General features: G+C 42.2%; 1 protein-coding gene across 1 annotated transcript in view; it reads left to right on the forward strand.

The window, feature by feature from the left end:
- Positions 1–13,256, forward strand: part of LOC128657340 (oocyte zinc finger protein XlCOF7.1-like) — a 111,409-nt gene that overhangs the window by 7,151 nt on the left and 91,002 nt on the right. The window contains exon 3 of the mRNA XM_053711654.1: positions 9,967–10,093. Coding sequence (XP_053567629.1) covers positions 9,973–10,093 — 121 coding nt within the window. The 5' untranslated portion in view covers positions 9,967–9,972. The remainder of the gene's footprint in view (positions 1–9,966; positions 10,094–13,256) is intronic.

Consider the following 13,256-nt stretch of genomic DNA (forward strand, 5'->3'; position numbering starts at 1 on the left):
ACCCCTCTTAAATTTATTCCTGGGTCTAGTCTAATCCTCAGACCTCTGGGGATCAGTTCTTCTTTAACATACCTTTGTAGGCTAGCTAGCTCCCACTTGATTTTAAGTTCCTTAATTGCTTTTTTCTTATATTCCTTAAATGCTGAAAATACATCATTACTTTTTTCTTCAATATTGGTTTCGTCGATATTGATGGAGGGTTTAAACGCTTCATCAATATCACTAACCCATTTTTCTTCAGTTAATTTAAATGCCATAATGATAGATTCAGTTGTTCAGTTATGTTCAAAAAACCCGTTAAGAGATGTCAGAACACAAAAACTACTGTATAATAATAACGTCTGATGCTCTTCTAAAGAAATAAGGTCTAATGCAACTTATATGTTACTAATTATGATACAAAAGATAGGGTGCACACAGATAGAACTAAAGGGTAAAGCGTGTTGTGCTGGCAATCCTAAATGAATATAAACAAATTAATTAGAAAAGAGCTCTAACATATCAAAAGAGCTAAAGCGGATACCTGGCCGCACCAACACACCCCTACAGTATACTAAGGAATGACATCCTAAACAGGTATGCTGAACATATGCTTTTAATAAAAACAAAGCCAAAAAAGATACATGCTGAGAAAAATGGCAACAACAAGATACAGCACACAAACATATACCAAGCGTAGTGCACTACTGTAGACTGTGAGCTAGCATATGCATAGTATAATTAACTCATGAGAAAGTCCGTTCTTGATGCCGGGCACTTAAGTGTTAAGAACACGCTCCGGTTTAAAGGTTTAGACAGATTACCGTCCTTGATATCTCATTAAGTGTGTTTGTTCCGGTACCGGATTAAAGATATAATGTGAGAGTCCACAGGATGGTACTAGTACTGTTGCAAACTTAATCCCATGTGCTAATAACAGCTCCAACTTTAAACTTTCAGTGTGCAAGACTTAATACTGCATGGCTTACCTCCGCTATCTTCACACACTCTACGGTATTACCTGGCAGGATCTCATCCGTGGTGTGACTTACAGCGATGTATTCCGCCTATGCAGCTCTTCACTTGCTTGGTTGTGTTGTGTACACTTGATATCGGCAGATTCACAGCATATCCACCATGCTGGCGTGCTCCACACTGTGTCTTGTTCTACACATTACGCGTTTCGCCCCTCCCCCTTTCCGGGCTGAAGGAAGGGCGAAACGCGTAATGTGTAGAACAAGACACAGTGTGGAGCACGCCAGCATGGTGGATATGCTGTGAATCTGCCGATATCAAGTGTACACAACACAACCAAGCAAGTGAAGAGCTGCATAGGCGGAATACATCGCTGTAAGTCACACCACGGATGAGATCCTGCCAGGTAATACCGTAGAGTGTGTGAAGATAGCGGAGGTAAGCCATGCAGTATTAAGTCTTGCACACTGAAAGTTTAAAGTTGGAGCTGTTATTAGCACATGGGATTAAGTTTGCAACAGTACTAGTACCATCCTGTGGACTCTCACATTATATCTTTAATCCGGTACCGGAACAAACACACTTAATGAGATATCAAGGACGGTAATCTGTCTAAACCTTTAAACCGGAGCGTGTTCTTAACACTTAAGTGCCCGGCATCAAGAACGGACTTTCTCATGAGTTAATTATACTATGCATATGCTAGCTCACAGTCTACAGTAGTGCACTACGCTTGGTATATGTTTGTGTGCTGTATCTTGTTGTTGCCATTTTTCTCAGCATGTATCTTTTTTGGCTTTGTTTTTATTAAAAGCATATGTTCAGCATACCTGTTTAGGATGTCATTCCTTAGTATACTGTAGGGGTGTGTTGGTGCGGCCAGGTATCCGCTTTAGCTCTTTTGATATGTTAGAGCTCTTTTCTAATTAATTTGTTTATATTCATTTAGGATTGCCAGCACAACACGCTTTACCCTTTAGTTCTATCTGTGTGCACCCTATCTTTTGTATCATATATATATATATATATATATGTATGTGTGTGTGTGTGTATATATATATATATATATATATATATATATACATACTGTATATAAGCATATATGGCCATAAATACTTATGCATATATATATATATATATATAAGTGCATTGGAGCCCTTTGCATTTAAAGGGATATTCCAGCCAAAATTGGAAACCACGTGGGTGCGTTTCGGTATTGAACAGACACAATTTTGTAATATACAAGCATTAACAAAAATGCTTGTAATAAAAGCTATAGCTGTTTCAAAAGTGTATTTAAGTATGCACCGTGCACTAGCATTTTTAACACAGCACTTGCTTAGAAGCCTAAGGTGCTTGTAACATCTGGTAATTACTCAATTTGGTACTTGCTGACATGATACAAGCCCCAGTGATAATCTGAGCATCTGTATAGCAGCAGTATTTAAAAGGTGGGTGCAGTAACAATATCTAGCTATGCTTCACATGCACGCGCAGAGAAAAATGTTTACACTAAAACAGTGATAACTTTTACTAGAAGCATTTTTGCTAATTCATGTAAATTGCAAATATGTTTCTATTCAAAGATGTAATTTATGCACATTTATATTTTGACTGGAATGTCGCTTTAAGTAGTTGAAAATGTGAAGAATCATATTTATGCAATATTCATATTTAATGATATGTTTAACTATGTATTTACTGTAAATATGTTAAATTTATTTTTAAACGGATATTCACACACACAGACACACATATATTAGCAGGAAATGAGGATGCACTCACCAGGATTTCCAAAATCCTGGCGAGTGCATCCTCATTTCCTGCTAATATCGATACCATGGAAGCACCCTGGGTGGATGAAACTATAACCATGAGTGCTGGCCTGCCTGCTGTGTATATATATGTGTATGTATGTGTGTGTGTGTGTGTGTGTGTGTGTGAGGGGGGAGAGTGAGAGCAAAAGAGATGGGGGGAGAGTGAGAGCAAAAGAGATGGGGGGAGAGTGAGAGCAAAAGAGATGGGGGGAGAGTGAGAGCAAAAGAGATGGGGGGAGAGTGAGAGCAGAAGAGATGGGGGGAGAGTGAGAGCAAAAGAGATGGGGGGAGAGTGAGAGCAAAAGAGATGGGGGGAGAGTGAGAGCAAAAGAGATGGGGGGAGAGTGAGAGCAAAAGAGATGGGGGGAGAGTGAGAGCAAAAGAGATGGGGGGGAGAGTGAGAGCAAAAGAGATGGGGGGGAGAGTGAGAGCAAAAGAGATGGGGGGGAGAGTGAGAGCAAAAGAGATGGGGGGGAGAGTGAGAGCAAAAGAGATGGGGGGGAGAGTGAGAGCAAAAGAGATGGGGGGGAGAGTGAGAGCAAAAGAGATGGGGGGGAGAGTGAGAGCAAAAGAGATGGGGGGGAGAGTGAGAGCAAAAGAGATGGGGGGGAGAGTGAGAGCAAAAGAGATGGGGGGGAGAGTGAGAGCAAAAGAGATGGGGGGGAGAGTGAGAGCAAAAGAGATGGGGGGGAGAGTGAGAGCAAAAGAGATGGGGGGGAGAGTGAGAGCAAAAGAGATGGGGGGGAGAGTGAGAGCAAAAGAGATGGGGGGGAGAGTGAGAGCAAAAGAGATGGGGGGGAGAGTGAGAGCAAAAGAGATGGGGGGGAGAGTGAGAGCAAAAGAGATGGGGGGGAGAGTGAGAGCAAAAGAGATGGGGGGGAGAGTGAGAGCAAAAGAGATGGGGGGGAGAGTGAGAGCAAAAGAGATGGGGGGGAGAGTGAGAGCAAAAGAGATGGGGGGGAGAGTGAGAGCAAAAGAGAGGGGGGTGGAGTGAGAGCAAAAGAGAGGGGGGGAGAGAGAGAGCAAAAGAGAGGGGAGAAAGAGAGAGCAAAAGAGAGGGGAGAAAGAGAGAGCAAAAACAAAATTTATGCTTACCTGATAAATTTCTTTCTCTTGTGGTGTATCCAGTCCACGGGTTCATCCATTACTTGTGGGATATTCTCCTTCCCAACATGAAGTTGTAAGAGGACACCCACAGCAGAGCTGTCTACATAGCTCCTCCCCTAACTGCCACCCCCAGTTATTCGACCAAAGACAAGCAAGAAAAAAGGAGAAACTATAGGGTGCAGTGGTGACTGTAGTTTAAAAATAAAAAACACCTGCCTTAAAGTGACAGGGCGAGCCGTGGACTGGATACACCACAAGAGAAAGAAATTTATCAGGTAAGCATAAATTTTGTTTTCTCTTGTAAGGTGTATCCAGTCCACGGGTTCATCCATTACTTGTGGGATACCAATACCAAAGCTTTAGGACACGGATGAAGGAAGGGACAAGGCAGGAACTTAAACGGAAGGCACCACTGCCTGCAAGACCTTTCTCCCAAAAATAGCCTCAGAGGAAGCAAAAGTATCAAATTTGTAGAATTTAGAAAAAGTATGAAGCAAAGACCAAGTCGCCGCCTTACAAGTCTGTTCAACAGAGGCCTCATTTTTAAAAGCCCATGTGGAAGCTACCGCTCTAGTGGAATGAGCTGTAATTCTTTCAGGAGGCTGCTGGCCAGCAGTCTCATAAGCTAAACGGATTATGCTTCTCAGCCAAAAAGAAAGAGAAGATGCCGAAGCCTTTTGGCCTCTCCTCTGTCCAGAGTAGACAACAAACAAAGCAGATGTTTGACGAAAATCCTTAGCAGCTTGTAAATAAAACTTTAAAGCACGAACCACGTCAAGATTGTGTAATAGACGTTCCTTCTTTGAAGAAGGATTAGGACACAGTGATGGAACAACAATCTCCTGATTGATATTCTTATTAGATACCACCTTAGGAAGAAAACCAGGTTTGGTACGCAAGACTACCTTATCTGTATGGAATATCAGATAAGGGGAATCACACTGTAAGACAGATAACTCTGAAACTCTTCGAGCCGAAGATAGAAGTTTGATATCTATGGAATGCAGAGGTTCAAACGGAACCCCTTGAAGAACTTTAAGAACTAAATTTAAACTCCATGGCGGAGCAACAGGTTTAAACACAGGCTTGATTCTAACTAAAGCCTGACAAAACGCCTGAACGTCTGGAACATCTGCCAGACGCTTGTGCAGAAGAATAGACAGAGCAGAAATCTGTCCCTTTAAGGAACTAGCTGACAATCCCTTCTCCAATCCTTCTTGGAGAAAGGATAATATCCTAGGAATCCTGTTTTTACTCCATGATTCACACCAATGAAGATATTTACACCATATCTTATGATAGATTTTTCTGGTGACAGGCTTTCGAGCCTGAATTAGGGTATCAATGACCGACTCGGAGAAACCACGTTTTGATAAAATCAAGCGTTCAATCTCCAAGCAGTCAGCCGCAGAGAAATTAGATTTGGATGTTTGAATGGACCTTGGAGTAGAAGGTCCTGCCTCAGCGGTAGAGTCCATGGTGCAAGGGATGACATGTCCACCAGATCTGCATACCAAGTCCTGCGTGGGCACGCAGGTGCTATCAAAATCACTGAAGCTCTCTCCTGCTTGATCTTGGCAATCAGACGAGGGAGGAGAGGAAATGGTGGGAACACATAAGCCAGGCTGAAGGACCAGGGCACTACTAGAGCATCTATCAGCACTGCCTGGGGATCCCTTGACCTGGACCCGTAACCAGGAAGCTTGGCGTTCTGACGAGACGCCATCAGATCCAGTTCTGGTTTGCCCCATAGTTGAATCAGCTGGGCAAATACCTCCGGATGGAGCTCCCACTCCCCCGGATGAAAAGTCTGCCGACTTAGAAAATCCGCCTCCCAGTTCTCTACTCTTGGGATATGGATAGCTGAGAGATGGCAAGAGTGAACCTCTGCCCATAGAATTATCTTTGAAACCTCCAACATTGCAAGGGGGCTTCTTGTTCCCCCCTGATGGTTGATATAGGCTACAGTTGTGATATTGTCCGACTGAAATCTGATGAACCTGACCGCAGCTAGTTGAGGCCAAGCCTGAAGAGCATTGAATATCGATCTCAGTTCCAGAATGTTTATCGGAAGGAGGGCTTCCTCCCGAGTCCACGAAACCTGAGCCTTCAGGGAGTTCCAGACTGCGCCCCAGCCCAGAAGGCTGGCATCTGTTGTCACTATAGTCCACTCTGGCCTGCGGAAACTCATTCCCCTGGACAGATGGACCCGAGATAACCACCAGAGAAGAGAATCCCTGGTCTCTTGATCCAGATTTAGCAGAGGGGACAAATCTGTGTAGTCCCCATTCCACTGATTGAGCATGCAAAGTTGCAGTGGTCTGAGATATAGGCGGGCAAACGGAACTATGTCCATTGCCGCTACCATTAGGCTGATTACTTCCATACACTGAGCCACTGACTGCCGAGAAGTGGAATGAAGAGCACGGCAGGAAGTTAGAAGCTTTGATAACCTGACCTCTGTCAGAAAAATTTTAATTTCTACTAAATCTATCAGTGTTCCTAGGAAGGAAACTCTTGTGAGAGGGGAGAGAGAACTCTTTTCTTCGTTCACCTTCCACCCGTGAGACCTCAGAAAGGCCATAACAATGTCCGTATGGGACTTGGCGATTTGAAAAGTCGACGCCTGTATCAGAATGTTGTCTAGGTAAGGAACCACCGTTATGCCCCGTGGCCTTAGAACCGCCAGTAGGGACCCTATTACCTTCGTAAAGATTCTTGGTGCTGTGGCTAACCCGAAGGGAAGAGCCACAAACTGGTAATGCCTGTCTAAGAAGGCGAACCCGAGGAACTGATGATGATCTCTGTGAATCGGAATGTGGAGCTAAGCATCCTTTAAGTCCACGGTAGTCATATATTGACCCTCCTGGATCATCTGGAGGATGGTTCGGATAGTCTCCATCTTGAAGGATGGGACCCTGAGAAATTTGTTTAGTATCTTGAGATCCAAGATTGGTCTGAAAGTTCCCTCTTTTTTTGGGAACTATAAACAGATTTGAATAGAATCCCTGCCCCTGTTCCTCTCTTGGAACTGGATGGATCACTCCCATAACCAGTAGGTCTTGAACACAATGTAAGAATGCCTCTCTTTATCTGGTTTACAGATAATTGTGAGAGATGAAATTTCCCCTTTGGAGATGAAGCTTTGAAGTCCAGAAGATATCCCTGGGAAACAATCTCTAATACCCAGGGATCCTGGACGTCTCTTGCCCAAGCCTGGGCAAAGAGAGAAAGTCTGTCCCCCACTAGATCCGGTCCCAGATCGGGGGCTACTCCTTCATGCTGTCTTAGAGGCAGCTACAGGTTTCTTGGCCTGCTTCCCCTTGTTCCAAGCCTGGTTAGGTCTCCAGACTGGTTTGGGCGAAATTTCCCTCTTGTTTTGCATTAGAGGAAACTGAAGCTGCGCCACTCTTGAAGTTTCGAAAGGAACAAAAATTATTCTGTTTAGTCCTTAACTTATTGGACTTATCCTGAGGAAGGGCGTGACCTTTACCTCCAGTAATATCAGAAATGATCTCCTTCAGACCGGGCCCGAATAGTGTCTGTCCCTTGAAGGGGATGTTAAGAAGCTTAGACTTTGAAGTAACGTCTGCTGACCAGGACTTAAACCATAGCGCCCTACGCGCCAAAATGGCAAAACCTGAATTTTTAGCCGTTAGCTTGGCTAAATGAAAAATGGCGTCAGAAATAAAGGAGTTAGCTAACTTAAGAGCTTTAATCCTGTCTAGAATATCGTCTAACGGGGTCTCCACCTGTAGAGCCTCCTCAAGAGACTCAAACCAAAAGACCGCTGCAGCAGTAACTGGGGCAATGCATGCAAGAGGCTGGAGAATAAATCCTTGATGTATTAAAAATTTTCTTAAGGAGACCCTCCAATTTTTTATCCATAGGATCTAGGAAAGCACAACTGTCCTTGACGGGGATAGTTCTACGCTTAGCTAGGGTAGAGACTGCTCCCCCCACCTCAGGGACCGTCTGCCACGAGTCCCGTATGGTGGCATCTATGGGAAACATCTTTTTGAAAGCAGGAGGGGGAGAGAACGGCACACCTGGTCTATCCCATTCCTTAGTAATAATTTCTGAAAACCTCTTAGGGACTGGAAAAACATCAGTGTAAACAGGCACTGCAAAGTATTTGTCCATTTTACACAATTTCTCTGGAACCACAATGGGGTTACAGTCATCTAGAGTCGCTAAAACCTCCCTAAGCAATAAGCGGAGGTGATCATGCTTAAATTTAAACGCTGTCATCTCAGAATCAGACTGAAGTAACGCCTTCCCTGAGTCTGAAATGTCACCCACAGATAGATCTCATCTGCCTCGGCTTCTGAGTATCGTGAGGGTATATCGGACACAGGCAATAAAGCGTCAGAAAGCTCTGTATTAGTTCTAGCCCCAGAGCTGTCTCGCTTTCCTTGTAGCCCTGGCAGTTTGGAGAATACCTCTGTGAGGGTAGCATTCATAACTGCCGCCATGTCTTGTAAGGTAAAAGAATTAGACGCGCTAGATGTACTTGGCGTCACTTGAGCGGGAGTTATAGGTTCTGACACATGGGGAGAGTTAGATGGCATAATCTCCCTCTTTTCAGTCAGAGAATCCCCTGGAGAAAAATCTTTAAGCGCCATAATATGGTCTTTATAGATTATAGAAATGTCAGTACATTTGGTACACATTCTAAGAGGGGGTTCCACAATGGCTTCCAAACATATTGAACAAGGAGTTTCCTCTATGTCAGACATGTTTAACAGACTAGTAATGAGACAAGCAAGTGAAAAACACTTTAATAAAGGTGAAAAGCACGTTACTGTGCCTTTAAGAGAAAAAAAACTAGCACTTAAACTGCAAAACAGTGAAAAAATACAGTAAAATCTTAGTGTGAATAAGGGACTAAAGCAGCATTGCACCCACTTGCAAATGGATGATTAACCCCTTAGGTCCCAAACCGGATTGAAAAACGTTAAAAAACGTTAAAAGTCAATTGAGCACCATGCCACAGCTCTGATGAGGCTCCTACCTGCCCTTAAATACGATTTTGTGCAGAAATAACCCCTTTGAAATGGTTCTCAGATGCCAGAGGACTCTTCTAGGGAAGCTGGATGTCTCAGTCTGAATTAAAACTGCGCAGTTAGAGCGCTAAAATAGGCCCCTCCCACCATGTACTGGATGTCAGAGGGGCCTTAAGAAAATACTCCTAGGAGTATCTGACTAGCCATGTTGAAACTAGGCCCCAAATAAAGACTTATCTCCCTCAGAGAAAAAATGTCCTATTTATGAAATCATGTAAACGTTTTGTCACTAAGCAATATGAGTATTACCCTGTTATGTAAGCATGATCCCAGTCGCTGTTAAATCACTGCATCAGGCTTATCTCAAATACACAAGGCTCTGTCAGCATTTTCTAGAACTTAACCATCTCTCTAGAAATAAAAATACTGAACATACCTCAAAGCAGGTAATCTGCAGGCCGTTCCCCCAATTGAAGTTTTCCCATATTCTTAAGTTATGTGTGAGAACAGCAATGGACCTTAGATACAAACCGCTAAGATCATCAAACCTCCAGGCAGAATTCTTCTTCTAATTTCTGCCTGAGAGTCAAACAGTACAACGCCGGTACCGTTTAAAAATAACAAACTCTTGATTGAAGGTAAAACTACACTAAGTCACCACATATCTCTTGATACTATCTTTCTTGTCGAGAGTTGCAAGAGAACGACTGGGGGTAGCAGTTAGGGGAGAAGCTATATAGACAACTCTGCTGTGGGTGTCCTCTTGCAACTTCCTGTTGGGAAGGAGAATATCCCACAAGTAATGGATGAACCCGTGGACTGGATATACCTTACAAGAGAAAGAGAGAGGGGATAGAGAGAGAGAAAGGGGTGGGACCGCTGTACTGCAAAAAAATGGCCTGTGTACACAGGCTTTAGGACTAGTATCTGTGTGTGTGTGTGTATGTGTATATATATATATATATATATATATATATATATATATATATATATATATATATGTAGTTTATACTTTATGATTAAATCCTGTTGTTATGGTTTTATATATTTATTTATTTATTTATTTATTTATTTATTTTAAGGAACAAATGGAGTTTGATAAATTTGCAGTTTATTTCTCGGAGGAGGAGTGGGGCTATTTAGCTGAAGGACAAAAAGAGCTTTATAAGGATGTGATGATGGAGAATTACCAGACCCTCAGGTCACTAGGTAATAATTTATATAACTCTACAGGGAATGGGACAAAGAGGAAAACACATATAAGTGACACATAATCTGGGCTTGTGCTAAACAGGTATAAAATCTATGTGTTGGTTATTAGTCATTTGTTAATTAAAGGGACATGAAACCCAATTTTTATTTTATAATTCAGAGAGAGCATGCAATTTTAACCCCTTAATGAACCGGACCATTTTTCAATTTTCTTACCCTTAATGACAATGGCTATTTTTACATTTCTGTAGTGTTTGCGTTTAGCTGTAATTTTCCTCTTACTCGTTTACTGTACCCACACATATTATATACCGTTTTTCTCGTCATTAAATGGACTTTCTAAAGATACCATTATTTTCATCATATCTTATAATTTACTAAAAAAAAAATGATAAAATATGAGGAAAAAATGGAAAAAAACACACTTTTTCTAACTTTGACCCCCAAAATCTGTTACACATCTACAATCACCAAAAAACACCCATGCTAAATAGTTTATACATTTTGTCCTGAGTTTAGAAATACCCAATGTTTACACGTTCTTTGCTTTTTTTGCAATTTATGGGGCAATAAATACAAGTAGCACTTTGCTATTTCCAAACCACTTTTTTTTTCAAAATTAGCGCTAGTTACTTTGGAACCCTGATATCTGTCAGGAATACCTGAATATCCCTTGACATGTATATATTTTGTTTTAGAAGACATCCCAAAGTATTGATCTAGGCCCATTTTGGTATATTTCATGCCACCATTTCACCGCCAAATGCGATAAAAAAAAAAAAAAAGTTCACTTTTTCACAAATTTTGTCACAAACTTTAGGTTTCCCACTGAAATTATTTACAAACAGCTTCTGCAATTATGGCACAAATGGTTGTAAATGCTTCTCTGGGATCCCCTTTTTCAGAAATAACAGACTTATATGGCTTTGTGGTTGCTTTTTGGTAATTAGAAGGCCGCTAAATGCTGCTGCGCACCACACGTGTTTTATGCCCAGGAGTGAAGGGGTTAATTAGGTAGCTTGTAGGGTTAATTTTAGCTTTAGTGTAGTGTAGTAGACAACCCCAAGTATTGATCTAGGCCCATTTTGGTATATTTTATGCCACCATTTCACCGCCAAATGCGAGCAAATAAAAAAAAAAACTTAAAATTTTTCACAATTTTAGGTTTCTCACTGAAATTATTTACAAACAGCTTGTGCTATTATGGCAGAAATTGTTGTAAAAGCTTCTCTGGGATCCCCTTTGTTCAGAAATAGCAGACTTTATATGACTTTGGCGTTGCTTTTTGGTAATTAGAAGGCCGCTAAATGCTGCTGCGCACCACACGTGAATTATGCCCAGCAGTGAAGGGGTTAAATTAGGTAGCTTGTAGGGAGCTTGCAGGGTTAATTTTAGAGATCAGCCTCCCACCTGACACATCCCACCCCCTGATCCCTCCCAAACAGCTCTCTTCCCTCCCCCACAATTGTTCCCGCCATCTTAAGTACTGGCAGAAAGTCTGCCAGTACTAAATAAAAGTTTTTTTGTTTTTTTTTAAATAAAAATAATAAAATATTTTAGTTGCCATGGACCCCTGCCTTAGCACCAACCTCCCTGATCCCCCCCCTCCAGCTCTCTAACTCTCTCCCCTACCTAATTACCGCCATCTTGGGTACTGGCAGCTGTCTGCCAGTACCCAGTTTGGCCCCACAAACCAAAGTATTTTAATTTTATTTATAACTTTTATTTTTATTTTTGATTATTTCTGTAGTGTAGCAGCCCCCCACAATACCCCCACCCCCTCCCCCTCCCAGATTTTTTTATATGTAAAAAAAAAACAAAAAACTTTTTTTTCCCCTTCCTTCATTGGTGTCAGTGTGGCCAATGTGTGCACGCGCCTGTGCATGCGTGCCCCCGTGCACGCGCACACACGCTCCCTCCTCCCTCCCGGACAACGGCACCATCGCTACCGGTGCAGAGAGGGCCACAGAGTGGCTCTCTCTGCATCGGAGGCTTGTAAAGGGGTATTGCAGGATGCCTCCATATCGAGGCATCACTGCAATACCCTCAGAGCTGCTGGAAGCGATTGTGATCACTTCCAGCACTCTGTTAGACAACTGACGTACCAGGTACGTCTATTGTCATTAACAGTTAGTTTTTGCATGACGTACCTGGCACGTCAGTTGTCATTAAGGGGTTAAATAACGTTCCAATTTCTTGTTATTATCTCATTTGTTTCATTCTCTTTGTATCCTTTGTTGAAAAATATACCTAGGTATGCTCAGAAGCTGCTGATTGGTGGCTGCCATATATGCCTAAGAGTCATTGGTATAACCCATATTAACAATGTAGGGTGTCATGTCACTGTGATAGATTTAGCCATAGAAACCAGCAGCCCCTGCATCACTATACAGGGAGTGCAGAATTATTAGGCAAGTTGTATTTTTGAGGATTAATTTTATTATTGAACAACAACCATGTTCTCAATGAACCCAAAAAACTCATTAATATCAAAGCTGAATAGTTTTATAAGTAGTTTTTAGTTTGTTTTTAGTTATAGCTATTTTAGGGGGATATCTGTGTGTGCAGGTGACTATTACTGTGCATAATTATTAGGCAACTTAACAAAAACAAATATATACCCGTTTCAATTATTTATTTTTACCAGTTAAACCAATATAACATCTCAACATTCACAAATATACATTTCTGACATTCAAAAACAAAACAAATCAGTGACCAATATAGCCACCTTTCTTTGCAAGGACACTCAAAAGCCTGCCATCCATGGATTCTGTCAGTGTTTTGATCTGTTCACCATCAACATTGCGTGCAGCAGCAACCACAGCCTCCCAGACACTGTTCAGAGAGTTGTACTGTTTTCCCTCCTTGTAAATCTCACATTTGATGATGGACCACAGGTTCTCAATGGGGTTCAGATCAGGTGAACAAGGAGGCCATGTCATTAGATTTTCTTCTTTTATACCCTTTCTTGCCAGCCACGCTGTGGAGTACTTGGACGCGTGTGATGGAGCATTGTCCTGCATGAAAATCATGTTTTTCTTGAAGGATGCAGACTTCTTCCTGTACCACTGCTTGAAGAAGGTGTCTTCCAGAAACTGGCAGTAGGACTGGGAGTTGAGCTTGACTCCATCCTCAACCCGAAAAGGCCCCACAAGCT

Source organism: Bombina bombina, chromosome 4, assembly GCF_027579735.1.
Source record: "Bombina bombina isolate aBomBom1 chromosome 4, aBomBom1.pri, whole genome shotgun sequence".
NCBI classification, from domain to species: Eukaryota; Metazoa; Chordata; class Amphibia; order Anura; family Bombinatoridae; genus Bombina; species Bombina bombina.